Source organism: Orcinus orca, chromosome 15 (assembly GCF_937001465.1).
Source record: "Orcinus orca chromosome 15, mOrcOrc1.1, whole genome shotgun sequence".
Taxonomy (NCBI): Eukaryota; Metazoa; Chordata; class Mammalia; order Artiodactyla; family Delphinidae; genus Orcinus; species Orcinus orca.
Genome location: NC_064573.1, coordinates 69,706,089 through 69,729,557, shown reverse-complemented (window position 1 = coordinate 69,729,557; position 23,469 = coordinate 69,706,089). Strand labels below are relative to the sequence as shown.

General features: G+C 51.5%; 1 protein-coding gene across 2 annotated transcripts; it reads left to right on the top strand.

The window, feature by feature from the left end:
* Positions 1-7,063: 7,063 nt before the first annotated feature.
* Positions 7,064-22,906, top strand: ASPHD2 (aspartate beta-hydroxylase domain containing 2). Of its 2 annotated transcripts, none has more exons than XM_033412714.2 (4): positions 7,064-7,402; positions 10,976-12,073; positions 17,262-17,375; positions 21,954-22,906. In XM_033412714.2, the coding sequence occupies exons 2-4, from the start codon at positions 11,191-11,193 to the stop codon at positions 22,112-22,114; spliced, it is 1,158 nt and encodes a 385-aa protein (XP_033268605.2). In that variant the 5' UTR covers positions 7,064-7,402; positions 10,976-11,190; the 3' UTR covers positions 22,115-22,906. The 2 variants fall into 2 exon arrangements, with proteins under 2 accessions (XP_033268605.2, XP_004283829.1); XM_004283781.4 differs by lacking the exon at positions 21,954-22,906 and adding an exon at positions 17,972-19,791 and having other exon boundaries at positions 7,107-7,402.
* The last annotated feature ends 563 nt before the right edge of the window (positions 22,907-23,469 follow it).

Here is a 23,469-nt window from a genome sequence, read left to right as displayed (position 1 = left end):
CATTTGTATCATATTTTAGATTCCACATATAAGTGATATCATATGATATTTGTCTTTGTCTGACTGACTTCACTTAGTATGATAATCTCTGGGTCCATCCGTGTAGTTGCAAATGGCATTATTTCATTCTTTTTATGGCTGAGTAATATTTATATATATATATACACCCCACATCTTCTTTATCCATTCGTCTGTTGATAGACATTTAGGTTGCTTCCACGTCTTGGCTATTGTGAATAGTGCGGCTATGAACGTAGGGGTGCACATATCTTTTCGAATTATTGTTTTGTCTGGGTGTTCGCCCAGGAACGTGATTGCTGGACCATATGGCAACTCTCTTTCAGTTTTTTAAGGAACCGCCATACTCTTCTCCATAGTGCCTGCACCAATTTACATTCCCACCAACAGTGCAAGAGGGTTCCCTTTTCTCCACACCTTCTCCAGCATTTATTCTTGGCAGACTTTTTGATGGTGGCCATTCTGACTGGTGTGAGGTGATACCTCACTGTAGTTTTGAGGTGCATTTCTCTGATTATTAGCGATGATGGGCATCTTTTCATGTGCCTGTTGGCAATCTGTAGGTCTTTGGAGAAGTGTCTATTCAGGTCTTCTGCCTTCAGTTTGACAATTTTTAAAAGCCCCTTGTGGGCCACACTGAATGTATATTCATGCTGGATTTAACACAGAGGCCACCAGTACTCAATCACAGCCGTATATTCAGTGGGCACGGCACAGAGTATATGTTCAACAATTCTGTGTAGAATAAGTAGTCTTCCCAGGTGACTTCTCAGCTTTCCTCTGTTGGGAATGTAGAAAAAGTGGGTTCAGAAGGAGAGGACGCTTCTCCTTTCTAGCTGGGAGTTTCAAGATATGTCTGCTCCTGAGCTCAGGGGCAGCCTGGATGAGTTCCGTGAATATGAGATTTCTCTACCACTTGGGCTGAGGCTGATGTGGCATTGATATGGCCGTGCCTGTATTTTAACAGTCTGCATCCATTCTGATGGTTGGTGCCGTGATGTACTGGTTGTTAAACAATTTTAGTATCAACCCCCACTGCGTGCACAAATGGAAGGCTATATTGGCCGCAGTTTGTGTCCACCAACAAAGGCTCTTAGAGGTGGGAAAGGAAGCAAAACACACTCTAGTTCATTTAGAGGTTGAAGTCTATTCCAGGTTCGGTAGAGGGCTGATTCTCTTAAAGATCTTATAAACCTGCCCATGCTTCTAATGGCTGTTTTTCCATCACAGAGGCTGATAGGTTCTCACACCTACCTTCCCTGCCCAGCCAAAGCTACTCCAAAGCTGCTGGAGATTGAGGAATGACTGGTGTAGTCCAGTGAGCCAGGTCAAGCGGGGGCTGGGTGGTGACCCAGCGGAAGACAGTGGCAGAAACAGGTGATGGCTTTGGGAAGAAATTTTAATGAATTCACTTACTCCAGTGTCTAAGGCAAGCTATCCCAGTCTTCACAGCAGCAGGCTCACGTCTGGTTCTACCTATTTGCACTGTAAGCAGGAAGTTCACCGTCTGTTCAAACGCAAAAGAGATGTTAGCGGCACTTTATTGGATCAGCTCAAGGTGATTTAGATTTGTTCTTGGAATCCATTAAGCATTTGATAACGCGGAAGTGTGGCTCTGCTTTCTGGACAGATAGAATTACTCCTCTGTATATGCTAACCAACCAAAGTGTATCATCCAATGCGATAAAGCTATTTGGAGAGATATGCAAACTCATTCCCTAGGATTTCTGACTCAGGCTTATCCTAATGTTGCTCAGAGCAGAGCTTCCCAGCTTTCTTTTGTTTTGTTTTATTGAAGTATAGTTGATTCACAATGTTGTATTAATTTCTGCTGTACAGCAAACTGATTCAGTTACACACATATATATTCTTTTTCATATTCTTTTCCATTACGGTTTATCACAGGATATTGAATATAGTTCCCTGTGCTATACAGTAGGACCTTGTTGTTTCTCCATCCTATATGTAATAGTTTGCATCTGCTAATCCCAAACTCCCAATTCTTCCCTCCCCCACTCCCCCCAAAGCTTCCTAGTTTTTATTTGGGGTAGCCTAGGGCAATGGTATACAAACTTACTTTAGTTTTAGGAATTAAAATACAAGTACAGAAGCTAATGAAAACCCAGCTGCTCAGAGGCAAGCAACTAAGAGACCCTGGGAGTGTGCCTGTCACCCACTATCTTCATCCCCTTTCTCTTGTTGCCCCTACCAGGGCTACTAGGAACCTCAAAGTTGGAACACAGTTGAAGCAGCTGTTCTGGAAAATCTCCAAGTAGCTCAAGTCCTATTGGAAACCTGTAACCCAGACCTTTAAAAACAAAGTTCGTTTTACCTAATCAAATTGCCTCCTTGGGCTTCCCTGGTGGCGCAGTGGTTGAGAGTCCGCCTGCCGTTGCAGGGGACACGGGTTTGTGCCCCGGTCCGGGAAGATCCCACATGACGCGGAGCGGCTGGGCCCGTGAGCCATGGCCACTGAGCCTGCATGTCCGGAGCCTGTGCTCCGCAACGGGAGAGGCCACAACAGTGAGAGGCCCGCATACCGCAAAAAAAAAAAAAAAAATTGCCTCCTTATAATTTATAATTGTGTAATAGTTCAAACATTCATAGGGATAACAGGACAAACATTTATGTACCTACCACTTTCCTTTGCAAACTTAACATTTTGCTTTGTCGCTTTGGTTTTTGAAAGGAATAAAATACTTAAAATATTGTTGAAGCCCCCCCCACCACGTACCCTTCCCCAATCCTACTCCCTCTCCTGTATGCTCCCTCCCTAGAAATAACCACTATCCTGAATTTGCATTAATTGTCCCCATGCAAGATTTTTACTATTAATACATATATTAATGTATGCATTTTTCCTGAACGTATATATGTGTATATGTACACATATGTAACATATTATATACATATTCCCTAAACAGCATATTGTATTCTTTGCATGAGTTCACACTTAAGATCAATATTATGCTATAATACCAATCTGCTGTTTCCTTTTCCAGCTCAACATTATATTTTGGAGATTTATCCATGTTGAAACATTTAGCTCTGTCTCAAGCACTTTACCTGCTATATCATATTCCTTTGTATGAATTTATGGGTGCGTTTTCCTCTTGATAATGTTTGTTGCCTCCAATTTTTCACGAAGTGTTGCAATGTATATTCTTGTATGCGTCGCACTCTGCAAACTTCTCTAGGGCAAAGGCTTTCAAATTGACCTGACTGCCACCCACTATCAGAAATGCATTTTACACTGGGACCCAGTGCAACACAAACACACAGTACTCTTAGGACACTTTCAGAAACACTCTTTGTAATTTTTGATTGTCTGTTGTCTATTTCATTGTTTCAAATCGTGGTCATGACTCACTCTGTCAATTCTACAACCATCAGTGGAACCCCCAGTTTGAAAATCAGTGCCCTGGAGCATATACCAGGAAGTAGCATGGCAGGATTGGGGGGTGCGCACACCTTCAGACTTTACAAAAGAGGGCCAAAGTAGTTGTGCAAATTTACACTCCACCAGCAGTGTACAAGAGCACCTGTTGCTCCACAGCCTTACCAATACTTGGCGTTAACTGGCCTTTCAATTTTTGCCAAGAGGATGAAAGCAAAACAGCATCTCACTGTGGTTTTAGTTTGCCTTTCCATGATGAGCAATGGGCACGGCACCTTCCTAGTTGTTTACTGGCCATTTGTGTTTCCTCTTGTGTGACTTGCCTGCTCTTATCCTTGGCTCATTTTTATTAGATAATTTTATTTTGTCTTTAGCTTTCTTGGCCCTTTGCTTCTCTCTATAAATTTTAAGATCAGTTTATCTCGTTGCATGAAAAACATTGGGATTGTCATAAAAATTGATTTAAATTTTGTAGGTCAGTTGGGGAAATTGACATTTTTGTGATGTTGTCTCTTTGGGAGTTTTTGCATACATTGTCGTTATTCACAATTTATTCTGTGCCCTTCAATATTTTTATTTCACTTTTTTTTCCCCCATCTTTCCCATTTTAGTTAAATTCATTCCTGAGTTCTTTACACTTTTGTTTTGTTGCTACTATGAATTTTTTTTTCAATTACTCTTCTAAATGCCTCCTATTTCTTTTTCTTGCCTTATTGCACTGGTGAAAAGGCCCAGTACAATGTTGGGTAGGTGTGGTGAGAGTGACCATCCGTGTCTTTTCCTTTTTTTAAAGTTAAAATACTTCTGTATATTTGCAAATGCACAGCATTTTCCTGGAAAAATGGGTAAGAAATTGGTTATAATGATTTTCTTAAGGAAAGGGAACTGGGTGGTTGAGGGATAGGGAAGGGTAGTCCTAATAAGTCATTTGTCCTTTTTACTTTTTGTTCCAGGAGCATTTAAATCCTTTTGAAAATATTAAATGAAGTTAAAACATTACAGAACATGCTGGAATTCCTTTTGTCCACTGTGTCCAATTCTCATTCCTTCTTGACGTCCCTCTAAGTTGCTTTCTCTGAGGGATAGTCTTTATATTTACAAACATTGTAGTACTTTAAGTTTTAAAAAGGAGGACATACTAGGGTATTCTGCCAGTGCTTTTCTCCTGCTTTTACATAAATATGTGTATACATCCACAGAAACCATAGAGTAACGTTTTGTGTATATGTGCATATTATGTAAATGAAATTATACTGCATGTAGAATTCTGCTTTTTTTTTTTTTTTTGCTTTATAATTTGTTCAGGAGCTTTATATTGTTATACATACATCTAGCTCTTCCTTTTTAATAGCTGCCCAGTATTCTATAACATGAAGATGTTACCATTACTTTATCTACCCTAGAATTTCTCTAGGGCAGATAGAGTAGTGAAATTATTGGTTCTTAGGGGAAACAGATTTGTTGTTGTTGTTATTTTAGCAAATACTACCAAATTGCTCTATAAAGTGACTATACCAGTTTCTTTCACCCACCAAACAAGTATTTTTGTCGAGGGTCTACACATTCCCCTACTGACTTGCTGTGACCTTGAGTGAGCAGGGCATGTTTTCTCTCTGGACCCCTAGTGACTCCATCTGTAGGAGGAGGGAGTTGGGTGGACCCCACGAGTGTACGAGATGGCGTAATGATAAGCTGTGCAGCCTCAGAGTGGGTCGGGAATGACTGCCCTAGAGACAACGGGGAGAGGAGGAGGACGCGGGTAACAGCCAAGCTGAAGCCAGGCAATTTATAAGCACTTGGCCCTTATCTCAACTCCTCCATTAGCACAATGAACATTTATCATGAGCTTTCACCCAAAAGGCCCCTCTGGAAGGCCCGGATACCCTTTTCTGGGGGGAATTCACCTCCCAGGGTCTCCCAGAGGAAAGAATGGCAAGCAGGGTTAGCAAAATGTGTGTATGGTAATTTTGCCGTGGAACAAATAAATGCTCTTAACAAATACAGAGCGATATAATTGCACTGGTCAAAGATAATTACAAGATTTATAGACAATATTAATTCATAATGTACTACAGATGGTGTGGTCCAGCAATGGAACACACATTTACAACTGTATGAAGAATAGTTTTCTTTTTCATCCCTGTCAGTGTGATGCAGTGACTGAACATATGTGTCTTTGGAGAAGTCTAAATATGAGCAACTTTCTGAATGTGAGATGCACCAAATACCCTCCCATCTTCTCCACCCTACCCAGGCTCAACCATTCCGAGGCTGGCAGTGAAAAGATACAACATGTTTAATGTTTCTAAATCTGATGCCTGTGTCGATTACCCACACTTGGAGCAAATCCATATGCATTTTATGGTTTCGCAATGTATGCATCCGGAATAAAAGAGAAAAAAAGAAAAGTTCTTCCTCCTTTGGACTTAGAAAAGGGGGGAGATGACAGGGATGAAGTGGATTTTAAGACATGGTAAAGGCAGATTCTGGGCCACAGTAGATGTGGATTCTGAGCAATAATAGAGATGGTAGAGGTGGTTTCTGAGAGAGACAAGGTGGATTCTGGGACATCCTAGAGCTAGGCTCTGGGACATCCTAGAGGTAGGCTCTGGGACAAAGGTGAGGTGGATTCTGGGGCATGGAAGAGGTGAGTTCTGGGACAGGGACCAGGTGGGTTCTGGGAAGGGGCAAGGTGGATTCTGGGTCAGGGAGAGGTGGATTCTGGGTCGGGGGGTGAGAGGTGGATTCTGGGAAGGGGCAAGGTGGGTTCTGGGACACGACAGAGGTGGGTTCTGGGTGTGGGGGTGGTGGGAGGTGGGGTCTGCGAAGGGGCAAGGTGGATTCTGGGACAGAACGGATGGACTGTGGGCTGGTCCTCCCACTCCGTGTTCCCAAAACCCACTCATGCATAGTTCCCCCGGAGCCCACAACACGACCCAGGGCCCCTGTTGTCTCCCACAAGCCTTCGTTCGAACATCACTTGCTCAGAGAGGCCTCCCTGGAGACTCCAACCCCGCATTAGGCCCCCCTGTTACACATTCTCATCCTGTCCTGTCCTTTCTCTTGGTAACCACTCTGCCTGGTAGGTGACTGTAGATGTGTACCTGTGATTACTTGGGCACCGCCTACTCCTGGCTAGCCGGAGACTCCCTGCGGGCAGGGGCCACGTCTGGACGGCTCGCCAGAGAGCGCAGGGCCAGCCCCAGAGAGGTTGCCCAATAATCATTTGTATCAAGCGAATGAGTTTGTCTTCCATGAAACTTAAGGATCCTGTTTGATTTGCGGTTTCATTCCAAGTGCCTACGAGGCCTCAAGTAGATGAATGAATCAATAAAGAAACAGGGTGTCAGGGCAAGAGGAAGTGAGGGAGGAAAGAAAAGGGAGGGAAAGTGAAAGAGAAGGAAAGGAGGAAATGTAGGAGGGAGAACCAGAGAAAAGAGAGAGACCAAGGGAGGGAGAACAGGCAGAGGCACAGAGGCAGAACCAGGAGCGGGTGAATTAACGCCCGCCGGACTTCATGAATTACCCAACGCCCGCCCGCCTGCGCGCGCCCTGGGACTGGGCGGGCAGTGCGTCTCCCCGCTCGGGCCCACGGCCGCGCCCGCAAAAGCCACGCGAGCGGGCGGCGCGATCCCGGCCCCGGGTCACCCCGCGTGCGAGTAGCACCCCTGGCCGCTGGGGGTCTCGGCCCCGCCCCTCAGGCCGCCGGCGCTGGCCCCGCCCCGCCCGCATCCCCTCCTCGAGCCTCCCGGCCGCGCGCGGCATTGTGGGAGTTGTGGTCCCCGCGGCCCCGCGGAGCGCAGCGCGGTGTCGGCACCGGCTGGGAACCGGCTCGGCTCTGGCTCGGGCTCCGGCGGCGTGGGCCGGGCAGCAGCGGGGCGGTGGCTCCGTGGCGTGGGCAGGGGGCGTCCGAGCGTCCGCGCCCTCGGGCGGCGGCGTCTCCCCGGCCCCAGCGGCCGCCCCCGCCGCCCGCGCGCTCGGGCGCAGGTAAGCGGCTTCTCCGGGGGCTGCGGGGCAGGACGGCGGCGCAACGGGACCGACCCTGAGAGAGGGGGAGGAGGCGGGGGCCGGGCGGCTGCAGGCCCGCGGTCCCCACGCCCGGCGGCGCGGCCGCGGAGGGTGCTCAGCGCCCCGCATCTCGGCCCGTACGAGGGGCCCCCGTCGCCCAGCGCTCGCTACGTGCTGAGCGCCGCCGCCTTGGCAGTGTACGCGGCCCGGGCCGGGCATCACCCTCCTTGTCCCCTTGCTCCCTCGCGACTCTGTTCACCGTGTTAACATGCCCCATCACCATCACCTTCTCGGTCACCATCCTCCTTGGTCCCTTCTCTTGTTGTTCTTCCCCTCCCCCCCAGCCCTGTGCATCACCCATTTCCCTTATTTCCCGTGGTGACCCTCCTCCCCTGTTCCATGAGCCTCCTTCCCTAATCGCCCACTTTTCCTGTCAGTACCTTTCCATCGTCCCATTCCCCCCACCCCACCCCCACTCCCGCCCCGACCTCCTGGTGGTCACCATCTGTATTAACCTATTCTGTGCACTCCCCTTTTCCCCCACTCTCCTGAGTGGGTGGATACTGAAAAAGCTGGACAAGAAAGTGAGGAGGAGAGGTCTCCGGTTCCCCGCAGCAGAGGGCTGGCCCCAGGGCAGCTCTCAAGCTCCTGGGTGCATGCATCACACTCCTTGCCCGGCTCCTTGGGGGGCTTCTAGGGTACCCTGAGAGTGAGTAGAAGCTCTCTGGCACTGGGCAGCCTCTCGGACTGGTAATGTGAACTGGATTAGCCAGGTTTGAGCCGAGTGTCTCTCTCCCTATGTGTTCATTGTATCAGAAGTTATATTTGATTCGACTTGCTCACCAAAAAGTGGCCATGAATTCGGACCCTATTCCCCAGAGCTGGCTGACTTTGAAGATCTGGAGTTGCATATTATTAAAGTGTAGAACTGCAATGAGGTGTCCCCATCCCTGATGAGGACAAGAAATGGAAACAGATGTGTAAAGGAAGCTGGAAGTTACTGTGGTCACAGAGACAAGAGCTGGGGGGTGGGAGTGGGGGGGTGGAATTCATGCCCTCGCAGCTGCAGGGCTGGGGTCTATGAGGGTCAGATGTTTGAACCAGTACTTGATAAACTGCCAATCACCCTGTAAAGGTAAAGGTTTAATTTAGTGTTACGTTTCAGCTGTGAGCTTGTTAATCCACCTCCGGGCTCAGGGTCCTGCCAGCGTAGTTTGGGTAAAAGTAAGTGGCAGATGTGAGAAGTCCTTACTTGAGCTCTCAGTGCTGTTTGTGATCTTGTGAGCAGGGTCTGAAGCTGGGGTCCAGGGCCTGAGGATCTTCTGCCTTTTGTTTATAGCTCAGCTTAGGGAGCGTTCATGGCCGGTGTTGTACAGAATGAGGCTTCCCTGGGGAGAGGGTAAGTGGTGTGACTGTCCAATGGAGAGATTCCCTCGTCATCTACCCGGTACTCCGCGTCTTCATTTTGATTGACTTAAACTTCAAGCAGGGCTGATGGGAACTGAAACTTAACAGGTGTTTGTTAAATGATTATCATGTCACTCTTAGAACATTTAAGAGAAACAAACCTCTCTTCCTGAGAGACTGGGTTTTCAAAGTTCCAATTAGGGCTTCAGCTCAGCGATGGGGGAAATCCTTTTAGTAAAAGTGCTTGTTATCATACAGATGTTAGTTTCACACTGAACTTCAAGAATCCTGGGGTTCTGTTTGGCAGATGGCTTGCAAACAAAATACCTTTCATCATGATTTTCCTTTCCTTTTCCTCAAGAGGAAACAGCTGCCAGTTATGGGAGGACTAGTCAAGAACCAGGGCCCCGGGGTGAGTGGGGGAGGGGGTCTGTTTCCATCTAGGGGGCCCAGCCTTTCCCTCTTCTCCCAAATCTGTGAAGACATGGAGAACTATGAGGAAAAAATTTAGCTTCTAACCTCCCGACTCTTGTATTTTTCCTAGAAACATAAAAATGTCCGTGAATATTCAGCATATGCGTTTCTGACTGAATATTATAGTCAAGCGATTCTTTATTCAATCTAAGCTGGGAAGATATAAGTAGGGAGTTAAGGACAATCTAAGGTTTCCCTTTAATTTTAATAGCTTTTGCACGTCTGGGGACCCGCCCCCCCAAAAAAAAATTCCTTGAGATGTGTGGCAACAAGAGTATACCTTTGGCTGTTGGAATTCTCAGACCTGAGATACCTTTCCCTGATGGCCCACCTGTGGTTTGCTGGCTACTAGAGATGGGAATCCACATGTCACAGCGGTCACTAGCACATTCTGAACTGTCACCATGATGTGATCATCAGTGCTTTCAACCCATCATTCCCCTTGATCCAATGAGAGGAGCATTACCCCGTCTTAACAGATGAGCAAACTGAGACTTAGAGAGGGGAGTGACCTGCCCAGTTTGGGTTCTTAACCTCTCTGCTATGTTGCAAGAATGTTGGGGCCAAATTTAGTCCCCGGAAAAGGGGGAGGGTACAGCTTTCCTGTTTTTATTAGTTGCCTTCTCACATTCCTGTGAGACAAGGGAGAGCATGGTACCAAGCGAAATTTCTGAATTATTCTGCTCCTCGAGGTGAGGGAATGTATTACACATGTAGTAGAACATAGACCTGGCTGTTTTCATCCAATTAGAGCAGGATGGACAGAGAGTTTCACCTGGGAAGCACGGCCGGGGTTCTATAGACACAGGCAATGAGACAGCTGGGCTTCGATCATCTCTTAGGTTGTTAGGATAATCAGCGTGCCGGACACTGGCCGAAACCATCGGCAGGATACGTGGCAAAGCACAGCACTTCTGTGTGTTTTGGAGACAGACCGGAAAGGGCTTCTATTTTCATTCTATCCATCATTTCACTTTCATAATCTCATGGGTGAGGCCAGTAGATAGCCTCCCAAGCGAGTAGACAGAAAATGCCTGGTGTCTGCCACAGATGTGACCCCGGGGAGCCCACTTCCTTTTCCAGCTTGATTTAAGCCCAACCTATGTCAGAAGGGCAAGAGAGGTTAAATAAGAATGATGAAGTGCTGTGAAAAGAGCAAGTAAAACGGAGAATATGCAGTTCCAAATTCCTTTACCATTTGTAAGATGCTTTTGAATCCAGATTTCTCTTTAATAAAAGGTACAGAGATTTAAGGAGAATAAGCATTTATTACATACCTACTGTGCAAGAGCATAGCAAAATGGGTAGATATGGCTTTGAAGTGAGATGGGCTCTGTGTCCCTGCCCCGGCTGCATGAACTGGGGTGAGTTATAGGACCTCTCTGAGCCTCAGTTTCCTCATCCATAAAATGGGGATCACAGCACCTCCTAAGGATGACACAAAACAGATGGGACTACTGTAATGATCAAACAGTACTTGATGCAGATTAAACACTACTGGCCTTTTGGGAAAGGGGGTGGTGATAAAATGGAAGGAGAAAGTACAGGATTGAGAAGCGTGTCCCCTTCCAACAGAGACCTGACAAAACGAGCTGGGGCTTTGTGTTTCACTTGAGGACTTTTCCAGGGGTAAAAATTTATGCCGGTTTATTATTATTTTTTTCATCTCAGGTTTGGACTGCCTAAAAAAGTCATTTCACGGTGACCAGCCCCACTTGCCGACGTGACCTAAAGCCGCTCCTTTGCCCCCACCCGCAGTGACTTTTGCCGGGAGCGGGGGGCTGGGCACAGATGTCTTTCCATGCCCCCCTTGGCAGGACCCGAGGAACCGTGGCAGCCATGCCTCCGCCTGCCCCAGCCGCCCCTCACCCCCTACGCTGACCTGCATGGTATGCATGCCCTTGGGACTCCCGAGGACTGACCAGCTGACCTCTCTTCGGATCCCCAACAGCTCCCCCAAAATGTCGCTCGAGTGGCTGGTGGCCTGGAGCTGGTCGCTGGACGGCCTGAGGGATTGCATCGCCACCGGCATGCAGTCCGTGCGGGACTGCGACACCACGGCCGCGGTCACCGTGGCCTGCCTGCTGGTCCTGTTCGTGTGGTACTGTTACCACGTGGGCAGGGAGCAGCCCCGGCCCTACGTCTCGGTCAACGCCCTGATGCAGGGCCCCGACGCCACGGGGCTGCAGAACGGGTTCGTGTACTGCCAGTCCCCCGAGTGCGTGCGCTGCAGCCACAGTGAGGGTCTCAACCAGAAGCTCTACCACAACCTGCAGGAGTACGCCAAGCGCTACTCCTGGTCCGGCATGGGCCGCATCCACAAGGGCATCCGCGAGCAGGGCCGCTACCTCAGCAGCCGGCCCTCCATCCAGAAGCCCGAGGTCTTCTTCCTGCCCGACCTCCCCACCTCGCCCTACTTTGCCCGGGATGCACAGAAGCATGACGTGGAGCTGCTGGAGCGCAACTTCCAGACCATCCTGTGCGAGTTTGAGGCCCTGTACAAAGCGTTTTCGAACTGCAGCCTCCCACAGGGCTGGAAAATGAACAGCACCCCCAGTGGGGAGTGGGTCACCTTTTACTTGGTCAATCAGGGGGTCTGCGTCCCCCGGAACTGCAGGAAGTGCCCACGGACGTACCGCTTGCTTGGAAGCCTTCGGACCTGTATTGGGAACAATGTTTTTGGGAACGCGTGCATCTCCGTGCTGAGCCCCGGCACCGTGATAACGGAGCACTACGGACCCACGAACATCCGCCTCCGCTGCCATTTAGGTACGTGGCGGGGACAGGGCCTCCCGGCACGCGCTGTTCTAGCAAATACATCCCAGCCCGTCTGCCGGCCGGGAGCCCAGACACCACGAGTTGTAGTCAGTAGCCACGATTGGGCTTTTTCTCATGCTTCACTGTACTCTGATCAAAAATGGATGGGTCACATGTGAACAGTGTTGGCAGCAGAGAATTGAGTCAAAAAAGAAACATGTGGTCAGTATAAACCTAATTTGTGACAGAAACTCCGTCCAAAGGAGCTGTCTGCCGAGATGGGAATGGTCTCCATCTACGCTGTCCAGTGCAGGAACCACCAGCTGCATGTAACTTGAGTGCCTGAAATGTGGCCAGTGCAACTAAGGAGCTCAATTTTTACTTGAATCCAAATTTTAAAATATGACACTTGGCTACTGTATTGGACAGAGTAGTTCTAGAGCCAGAGGCTATTGGGGTGATTCAGGAGGCTGAAAGATACCCAAGTGCCTTCCGAATCAACAAGGACGAAGGGATGCTTTGTGTGAAGTTGATTTTATTCTGCTTCTAGGGAGGTTGGTAATACGTGTAGTGTGTGTAGCAGTGGTTTTGAGAACAGGGTCTGGAGTCAGATTGCCTGTGTTTGCGTCCTCACCCCACCATGAGCTGGCTGTGTTACTTTGGGCAAGTCAGTCCCCCTCCCTGGGCCTCAGCTTCCTCATTTGGGAAGTGGAGGTATTATAAAAAGATCATCTTTTACAGAGTTATGTCGAGGCTCTGGTGTGATGATGTGCATCGTGAGGCATTTGCTCAAGCAGAGCCTGATAGTGAGTACTTGATAAAAGCAGGCTCAAAAACTACTCGGTGAAGAGGGACGTTAGTTCTCCAGAGTGCCTCCTTCCTAGTGAGTCATGATAACATTGGTTACCAGGGCAGTGGCACCACTGGTTAGCATCCCAGACTAGAGGAGCTGCCGAGAGCCTGAGCAAGGTCCCGCTTTGGAAGTCCGCCCAGCTTTGTGTTGGAGGGACGAGAGGCGCATGGAGGAGCCCCAGTATAGCCTGGAGAAGGGGGTTCATAACCATGGTCTACAGGGCAGCCTCGGGGCTGCCTGGGGGACCTGAGCCCGATGCCCCGGGCCCTTCAGCCCCTCTTCGCCCAGAGCCCTCTGCTTCTCCCGCTCTCTCTGTGGAGACTGGACAGAGGGCTTCACTGCTTTAAAAAAACAGAAGGAACTAGGTTCGAGCAGTTGACATCGTTTTGAGTATTTCAAGAGTAAAAGCAGGACAGGGTAGGGGCTCTGGAGGGAGTTGCCTGGCTTCGTGGCTGGCTGTGAGACTTTGGGAAATAACCACGTCTCTCCGGGCCTCAGTTTCCACATCTGTAAAATGAGGAGATAGTACTTATTCACAGGAATGTTGAGAGCTTTCAATGAAGTCATATCTGCCATGGCTGCTTGACACGGCTCCTGGCATGCGACAGCATTCGATAAATGGTAGCTAGTAGCTTTTATGATCATACGCTGTGTTGGGCAGTGTGAAAAATGACCCATAAGACATAGTCCCTGCCCCTGGGAAACAGTGGAAAATGCACAGACTCTGGAAGCAAACATACCTGGACTCAGATCCCGGCTTAGCCCCGTTTGCCGGGTGACCCTGGGCAGGCTCTGAAACTGAGCCTCCAATTTCTCCTCTCTGAAATGGGCGTAACACCTACCTGGAGGGCTGTTTGGAAGATTAGAAGTATGTCCTGTGTGTGAAGTGCTTGGCAGGTAGAGGGCAGTCAGTTAAAGGGGGCTCTGGTTGATCTAAGAAGTGAGATGATCGTCTTAGTGATGATCATTGTAATGAAATCTCTGTGTGAGGCACCAGGGCGCACTCTGAGCTCAGGGGACGTGGGCTGCTCCGGGACGGGGGTCTGACCCTGCAGGACCGCTGGGGCCGCCGGGGTGGAGCAAAGCAGGAGGCTCCCCCTGGGGCTGGGACGCCGTATCTGGGCTAGCTGGGGAGCCCGCTGGTGGGGCTGAGCTTGACCAGCTCAGTGGGAGCAAACCGCAGGGGGCCTCCCTGCCAGGCTGTGGGCCTCGGGGAGCAATGCTCTTCTTTTTAAAGGTTTCCCTTGTAAGTTTTCTAAAAGCTTCAGAAGGACGTGTAGGGAAGGGCACTTGAGCTGGGTGTGGTAGAATTCCGGGCAGGTGTGTTGAGTAGGAAGGGCTGGTGGACCTGCCTCCCAGGTGTTCATGCCTGTTGTGTATGTGTGCAGTGTACGTGTGTGTGTGTGTGTGTGTGTGTGTGTGTGTGTGTAACATGTGCCCACGTGGGCCTCTTTATGATCCGTCATTCCCCTCCCGGCCCAGAGAGTCACTTGCCACCGGAAAAACTGGGTCATCCGTGTCACCCTGGACAGCAGGCGGTGTTGGAAGGCGTCCCACTAGCGTGAGCTGTCCCCATGGCAAGGGTGAGCGCCAGGGTTGGGTTTGCTCCATTTCCTCCTCTCCTCTGTCCTTCCACCCAGGAAGGAAAGAGAGGGGTGTGAGACTCACGTGACCTCGTGTGTTGACATAGGGGGTGTCCGGAGAATGAGGTCAGAGGCAGGAAGGGCCTGGTACGTGCCAGCGGCCACACCTCCGCCAGTTACCTGGCAGACGTGGGGAGGCACCTGCGGTTCCAGAACTGTGTCCTTGCAGTGCCCCGCAGCCTCCCTTTCCGCCTTCCGTCTTGAGTGGGGGCTGGGGGCGTCGTCCCGGCCGCCGCTCTTCAGCCGTCAGCGCCTCCGGGTGGCACACGTTTGCCGAGCCTGCTCCAAGCTTCCGCTAGAGGTGGCATCGCTCAGCACCCGTCCATGCGGCCCAGCCGTCACCCAGCACCCTGTACGGGGCTGCGAGGTCCCCACCCACTGTCACGAAGCTCCAGGGAACAACCTCTGAAACTAATGAGGCAGCTGTTAGCCAGGAGGCAGATACCGGTCCAGTGGCAGACCCTCAGGGAAGGGTGGATGAAAGTGTGTGAGCGTATCCAGATTCTCGCTACAAAAGCCCGTTAGGCTCTCATTTTCCTTTCATGAGTATATTGTTGGATTTCTCGGCCGTCCGGCTGGGTGATACAAGCTGGTCAGCTCCTGTCTGCCTTGCCCACCCTGAGTGCCAGCTGCCAGCCTCCTGAAGTGGTGGACAGAGCCCTTTCTCCACCCGTCTTGCGCCTCTGTCCATGGGCATTGGGGACAAAGCAGTGAGCCCTAAGCCAGAGGGGGCCTGGGGATATGGGACTGGCCAAGGCCACGCGTGGGGCCTGTGTGTCCCCAGTAGCCGCCCGAATCCTCTGTTTGGGCGAGTGTTAATCATATCTGCCAGCCAGGCTGGTTTATGGCAGTAGGCGGGGATGGTGGGCCGCTGGAAGGCTGGGACGCAGTGAAGGGAGGCGGAGGCGAGTGAGCAGGGGCTGGGAAGCCGGCAAGCCAGCCCGTTTTTCTGTTGTACCATTGGGGTGGTGATGAATCATTTCGTGGCCCAGAAAAAGGGGAGCTTCTTTTTGGAATCCTGGGGTGTTCTGTCCCTGCAGAGAACCACCTATCCCTAAAGGCCTTCTCCACTGAACCAAGCGGTGAGGGCACGCATGGAAATCTTTCAGGCGGAGCGGAGCTCCTTTACAGCCCTAACCTCCCCCAGCAGTTGTTAACAGTAGTGGGAGATCCTGGTTCCAGAGGCAGAACTGACAGTGTCAGCTGATTCAGTGAAACGTACTATTGATAGTTGAAACATATTAACTACAGGGAAGTTGACAACCACTTAGCCTCACTGCTACCGATGTAACAACTAGCATTTATATCCTACTGTCCAGTGTTGTAAGAGCCTGTTCCATGGAGCCAGACAGATCTGGGTTCAAATCTCAGTTCGCACAGGACTAAATAGCGACTTCCAGCAGGTCACTTAACTTCTCTGAAGCTCAGTTGCTCCATCTGGAAAGTGTGTGATGTCCGTAAAGTGTTTATTTAACACAAACCTGCTCACAGTAAGTCTTCAGTGATTGGTAGCAAGGACAGTGGTCACACAGCCTGGAAGGCAAGTGTGCTCATGGCCTCTCTTTACAGATGAGGAGGCTATAGCTCAGAGAGGTTGAGTGACTTGCTCAGAGTCACCCAGCACGTAAGGGTGGTCGTCTGACCTGAAGTCCTCTCTCCTGCCCATTACTCCACGTGGCCTCTTTGTTTGAATTCTTACTCCATATGTGTCTCCTGGCGCCATCCATTTCTGGTTCAGAGGGTGTGTTAAATCCTCAGGCTGTTGAGAGTACGCTGTTTCATGTGTGTCGTAGGGACATTAAATCAGAGCGGGGATGCTGACTGGCCCAGGGTCGTGATTATCAGGGTGGGTCACTGAAGACAGACAGAACACCATGATCCCAGGCCCTCTCGCAGGGCCCACTTCCTCCCGGCTCAGGGCCTACCCAGCCTCCTCTGAGTCAGTTAGGTGGCTGTGCCGGTGCCTTCATTCACAGATGACCAGGTAGTGCCAGGGGCCAAGCGTTCCTTCAGACCCTTGAGTTGGAAATGGGGGTGTGAAAGTGCATGCACGGCAGCGCTTGAAGAAGACCCCCCTTTCCGGGGTTCTATACCCGAGCTCGGGTCCCCCGCCTGCATTTTGAACATATGGCTTCCTACGAGGGTGGCAGTCAGTTTCCTCTGAAAGCTCAGGCGTTTCTTTAGGGGTGTCACCATTTTCCCAGAATGAGGCTGGGGAAACTTGGACTGTGAACATGCCATCCTCAGGCCTCACAGTGGATTTTAACGTTGGACCCTAAAGAGGAGGGCACTATGTGAGTCTCCGAGTCTTTAATCTCGACGGAAGCAGCCTTTGCCTATTGGGCAGGCAGGGTTCTGAACCTGGCCTCCCTCGGTTTCCGGGGCCCCACGACTGGGCTTCAGGAGTCTCACAAGTGGAGCGCAAGCCTTGGTCCGTGCTTTAATCAGAGTAGTCCCTGGCCCAGAACAGATTAAGCCACCAGAGGAATGAGTTTCTCCAGGGAGCACAGTGAGGGTGCAGGTGCACGGCCTGCATCTGTCCTAACGGACTGCCTCCACCCACCCACCAAGCGGGGCTCCCGAGGGGTAAGGTGCAGGGTCGGGGCTTTGGAGGTCGAGAGCTTCCTCCAAAGCCTGCCACTCCCGACTTCCAGCGTCCCTGGCCCTGCCCGCCTTCATTTTCTTTTCTCTGCTTTGCCCCCAGGTCTGAAAACTCCGAGTGGCTGTGAGCTGGTGGTGGGCGGGGAGCCCCAGTGCTGGGCAGAAGGCCGCTGCCTCCTCTTCGATGATTCTTTCCTGCACGCCGCGTTCCATGAAGGTGAGTGTCTGTGTGCCCCGTGGCCGCCTTTAAAAATATAAATATATATATTTACATGTATCTTTAAACTTTCTTTTTAAAGCAGTTTTTGGTTCCCAGAAAAGCTGAGCAGGAAGTACAGAGTGTGCTCCCTGCCGTGACCCCCATAAATTTCCCCTCTCTTAGCACCTTGTAACAGTGGAGTACGCTGGTTACAATGGCCGCGCCAATTTTGACACATCATCAGTAACTCAGGTCCGTAGTTTACATGAAGGTTCACTCTTACTGTTGTACACTCTGTGGGTCTGGACAAACGTGTGATGTCACGCGTCCACCATGACAGGATCGCATGGAGTAACCTCCCTGCCCTAAAAGTCCTCCGCGTTCCACCTACCACGTTTTCACCCTTCCCTCCCTCTGCCCGTTTCCTTTCTGCACTCTGCTCAGAACCTTCTGGGGTCTTCTGATAATGTTGTTGATCAGAGAGGAGGAGAGCTTGCGATCTGTGCCAGGGTCAGCAGGGGTCCCTGCCCGAAAGCTGACCGCGTGGGTCTGGCTCTGCCCGGGTCCTGGCTCCGGGCGGTTTGAACCTCTCCTCTCTCGCCGCCCTCCCCCAGGTTCGGCGGAGGACGGCCCACGGGTGGTTTTCATGGTGGATCTGTGGCATCCCAACGTCGCAGCGGCCGAACGGCAGGCCCTGGATTTCATCTTTGCCCCGGGACGATGAGAACATTGGTCGTGCTGCAGTCGCCGAGAGTGGCCGCGGTCCGCCCGGGCAGACAGGGGTGCGGCCCGGCCCCTGCCCCTGTTCCAATTCCATGCCTCGACAGAATGCTCTCATTTGGGATTTGGTTTTTAGGTCGTGTTGGGTCCCTCTTTCCTTCGGTTATTGAAAGTGGGAAATTTTCAGCTTGTATTTCCTTAGATTTTTTTTCCCTTCCAATCATTTGCTTCTGCGATTCCTTTCTGCCTAAAAGCGCATTACTTTGCTCTGTGACCAGAGGCTCGGGGTCCCTGTCGTCTGTGTCATGCTGCTACTTGGTTTCGTCAGTGCTCTGAAATAGGGTCGCCAAATGGTTACTTGTCTGGATGTAATAACGTAAATCTTCCTGTCATCTTAAAAGAAAAAAACAAAAACAAAACAAAACACTGCAGATCAGAGAGCTGGAGGACGTGGCCTCTGCTGCTGTCACGGTCACCCTGGGCCTCAGACGCCTGGGTCGGGGGAGCCCGCGGTCCGCATCCCCAGCTGTCCCCTGCTGGCTTCCTCGGCAGGGTGGCCCAGTCAGGGCGGGGCAGACTCACCATTGCTCACCTCACCCTGATCCCAGTCGGGTCCCTGATGGCCCAAGCCCGATGGGGCTGGTGGCAATGGAGGCTTTTCTGTAGACGTTGCTTTCCGACAGAGCTGAGGCTGGTGTCTTCGAGAGCCAAGCTGGGGCTCCCTCGGTTCAGCAGCTGAACATGTGATTCGATTACCTCACTGCCTACAGAAGCCCTGCTGCCAGGCCGGGCCTGGAGGATTCCCCGTTTGAGCTGTTTGGAGTCCAAGGTGATGAGCATTCAGACCCCCAGGCTGGCTGATGGGCGCTGAGGTGGGATGAGACCTCACTCATCCAGTGACGTTCTGGAAGAGGCTTTCTCTGGCAAAACTGGAATCATAGATCTGCCCGAAGTGTCTGTTTTGCTTTGGAGTTCTGTTTCCTATGATTTCCCATTTGTCTGTACATAAGCGTTCAAACGCTGGGCTCGGAGATCATGGCAGAGTCGGCCCTGTGTCTCTGTCAGTGCACAAGGGTGTGGTGAGGGCCACCTAAGCCAGTGTGTGCACGTGAGGACACTGGGGGGACCTACATACCCAAAGGACCCATGGTCGCAGCGCTGGGTCTCCTGTGAAGGACGTGGCCAGTTTGAGGCACTAAGTCTAGAAGCGGCCCCCCGTTGGCCGATGTGTGAAGGAGTCTCCTCCAGTCACCCTAGAGATGCCTCTTTTGAATAATGTATTACAGCAGAGTCAGGTCTGTAAAGCCTTGGAGCGGTACGGAACATACTGCTTGTCCCGTCTGGGTCCAGTGTTTCTATCCGAACGGAAACCAGCAGCTTCTGGGAGGAGCAACCGTCAGAAGTAAACGCGGTCTGAAACGCACTAGGTAGTTACTAGCAAGTGTGCAAAGAAACCGTGTCTGCATTTGAGTACAATTTCTACACAGATGTTTTTCAGCGATTAGAATGCAGGAAAGGGCAGAAATGTCAAACACACCTGAAGTCTTTTTACTTGTTCAGTTTCTTGTTAAAGAATCACTGAGGTGCATGATTTCTATACGTACTGACTGCTCTACGTTTACAAAGCCAGCAGCCCACACAGGCCCCTGGCTACCTGTGCTCGCGTGACGCGGTTGGGGAGCAGGGGGTAAATAAAAGATCTTGCTGAAAACCAGAGTGAAGTGGTAAAGCGGTCTGTTGGAGAGATGACGTGGGACTTGGGCAGAGGCTCCGAGAGGGCCACTCGTTGCGGGCTCTTGGTTTCTGGATCGTGTCACAGAGACAGGCGGGCCCCTAACGGTGATCATGTACAGGGAATGAAGCAAGATGTAGTTCTCAGTAATGGGCGCGGAGTGGGGGAAAGGAGCAGATCCATGGAATGTTCAGGAGCTGCAGGTGTCACTCTGGACAAAGAACAAGGACCGTGCTTCAGGAGAGCTGAGGATTCGGGACTCGGTGCCAGGAACTTGCTCTCACGTCACCTTGCGCAAGTCATGGAGCCTCTGGGAGCCTCAGTTTCCTTCACTGTAGAGACAGTGCCTGGCACGTGAAGCAGCGAGGTTGGTTCCCTTCCTGACATAGCAGGGGTTCTAAGCAGTTACAGACAAACAGGTGAGGAGGGAGGATGGGTGAGGAAGAGATGGACGAACCCACCGGGTCGCTGGTAGAGGCGGCCGGGGAGCTGCGGCTTCTTTCTGCTGTCTGTGTCTAACCTCGGGGAGAAAGAAGCAGGGCCCTTGGTGGCTCTGTTCTGAATGTTTCCCCTTGCCTTGGAAGAAGGACAGGGAGCTCTGGTGGCCTGGAGCCCCAGGAGATGCCTGGCTGCCAGGTGTTTTCATAGCAAAGCTGGCCAGGCTGCCACAGCAGGTGGGAGGGAAGAGCACCGTGCACCCTGGGCCACGATATTTCTCGCTCTCCTGAAGCGCGCGTTGCCAGCTAGGCAACTGCTAAAGTAATTTACATGTTGCAGCCGGGGATGCCCAAGGTGAGAAAAGGGAGGCAGCATGCCTGCCCAGCTTTGAGTGGGAAGCCCTGCCTTCCACGCAGAGGCAGCCTGCCTCGGCTGCAAGGCCGATCAGTGACTCAGTTTGACAAGGTCACCTCCCAGGTCTCCCAGGCACCTGCTCATCATCCCCCAAAGTCGCCTAGATTGTCTGGGTTCTGAGCCCTCCTTTGCTGACAGCAGCCACCCTTGCAGCATTGAGTAGTGCCCTGCAGCGTGTGGTGGGGGAGGAGAAGGGTAGTCCTCACCCACTGGCTCTGGACTTTGGCTGCACAGGACAGTCACCCAGGGAGCTTTTGAGAAATACTGATGCCCACACCCTGCCCCCAAGGCATCTCAGTTCTTTAGCCAGGTCTCGGTATTTGTTTCAACTCATTTCCTGGGCTGACTCTAATGTGTAGCTGGAGCTGAGGGTCGATACCCTGAGTAGCAAAAATGGCAAGGCCTTTGAAATCAGCCAGCTGGAGGTTCAAGGCTCAGCTGTGCCCCTGTGTGATACTGGGATAGGCCACCTAACCTTGGCCTCTAGGGGATGGTCACTGTTTTAACACTCTCCTCCAGCAGTACTCTGACAAGCCTCTTGCAAGACCGTAACATTCCCCTTTCTCAGTCCCTGGATTTCCAGGACCTGACCCAACCCCAGCTGCAGGGCTAGGCGCATGACCCACACCTGACCAATCATCAGAGCCTTGCAAACTCCTGGGTACCAAGGGCTGGGCACATGATCCAAGTTCTCTCCTGGGACCATTGAGAAAGAGAGGCTACTTTTCGAGGGATGGGGGTGGGGGATCCAGTGTAAAGAAAATCTGAGAGAGAAACCCACAGAGGAGAGCAGGTCTCTCATCTTGTGGAGATCATCTGAGTCCTAATATAGCTTTGCCTGGAACCAGCCCTACCTCTGGACTTTTCCGTACATGAGCCAATAAACTCCCTTTTAACTCTTAAGTCTGAGTTGTGGTTTCTGTCTGTTGCTACCAAATGCTTCCTCTCATAGGCTTAAAGTGAGGTCTGAATAAGATAAGATTATGGCAAGTTGTGGGTGGGTGGGAAGTGCTTCTTACATGTTTTTAAAATGTAAATATGAGAAGCAGAGGCTAAGTACAAAATGCTGTTTTTAAGGACCATGATGCCCTACTGGCAGCCGCCTCCCCGTGACATGTATGTCCCTGGCTGAATCTTGCTAACCAGATGTAAACACAGGGAACAGGAGAGAATAAGGCTATATACTTTAGAGCTGCTGACAGATGGCAGTGAAAATACTCAAGCAGACTGTAGCATTGGGTGGCAGGAGGCAACACACACAGAGATTAATTGACTTTCCGCCTCCTTCCCAGGCACACACGTTGGTCCTAACTTCGGATCACCTACCCTTCCCCATGTTTCCCACTTCCGCCGCGTTAGCCACCCCGGATTCAAGGTGAGTGTGTTGCGTCCTCGAGTACAGACAGCACTGTTCCCTCTGGAAGATTCTATTGTATACATCATTATCCCATAATACTTGTGGCCCCGTGGGGGTGGGTGCTGGGACAGTTACGCTCACTTAACACGAGAAAACGTAGGCTCGGGGCAGTGGGCGAGCACAAGGCTGTGGTGCCGGCTGGAGGGCGAGCCGGAAACAGAAGCCAGGTGTCCCGGCTCACGGCTCAGCATCCCCAGGCTTTTGAACTCCGGTCATGTGTTCAGGCCTCTCTCTCCACGGCGGGCAGAGGGACCCCCGTGGGGAGGCCGTTTGCCTTCTCAGGACACACAGGACACTGTTTGCCTTCTCAGGACACTGAGCCCCACTTTCTGTGGGTCCACGACGTGCCACACTTTTACTTACATCGCCTTTCCTCTGCATTTTAAAGAAGATACTGAGAGTTTCCAAAGCACTAAGTGGTAGAGCTGCGATCTGAACCCTGGTCTCACACCAGAGCCGCGTGCTCCTACTGCCCCAGGAACCAGTTGGGGCTGGTTGGAGAGCAAGGACCGCACCCTCTGAGCACAGGGGAGATGGAGTGGGGAGAGGGCTCGTCTCACCGTCTCCGTGCCCCGCGCCCTTCCCGGGGATCCCTCAGCCCCGCCGAGTAGGAGGGCAGGGCAGAGAAGGGCTAGCACTCAGCTTGGACCCGAGCGCACTCAGGCTCTCATGACATGGGCTCTTCTTGGCGCTTGACAGGATTCAAAAGGCACTCTGGGTTTTGTTCCCCAGAGAAACACAGCTGGTTTCAAGTTCAGACATTGAAAATAAACAGAGAGGAAGTGTCCTTTTTCAGCCTTGAAGCCCTTAGAATCTTCACCTTAAGCTTCCCAGATTCAATGAATGTACTGAGAAAAGATCCAGTGTGCCTTTTTCTCCTGAGCTACGATGACAAGTGTGGATCTTTCACCCCGCCCTCCCTAGGGGGAGGGGACAGGGTACTTCCCCTCCCGCTGCTCTTTTCCCGGGACAATCCACAGTGAAGGGGTGTGTGTGTGTGTATAAGGCGGGAGGGGGTGAACAGATGCTAGCGTTGCACGCAGTTCGAGAGCGTCAGCCGTCGGTTCCCTGCTCACCCCCGTGGACCCCTTATTAGTAGGGGTCTCCCTCTCTCCATCGTGGCTTCCTCCGTCTGGAGACAGTGCCCATCATAAAGCAGGCACATCCCTCCATCTGCCCCAAGTGAGGCGCTTCCAATTTCCCAAGTAGTCCCCAAACCTGCCCATCTCTCTCAGTCTTGTCACCTCCCTGCTCCGCGCCACTAACCCTTCCCACCTGGACAGCCGCAGCCTCCTGGTGGTTCCACTCCTGCCCTGCTTCTCGCCCATCTGAGAGCCAGTGACGTTTCCAACGGGAACCAAATTGAGTCACTGCCCTGCTTAAAGGCTCCC

Bases quoted from the DNA above. Each gene is read 5' to 3' on its own strand.
- ASPHD2 (XM_033412714.2), top strand. From the start codon at position 11,191: ATGGTATGCATGCCCTTGGGACTCCCGAGGACTGACCAGCTGACCTCT. The intron at 12,074-17,261 runs GTACGTGGCGGG...CTTTGCCCCCAG, and splicing joins CCGCCTCCGCTGCCATTTAG to GTCTGAAAACTCCGAGTGGC. The intron at 17,376-21,953 runs GTGAGTGTCTGT...CCTCCTTCCCAG, and splicing joins GCACGCCGCGTTCCATGAAG to GCACACACGTTGGTCCTAAC.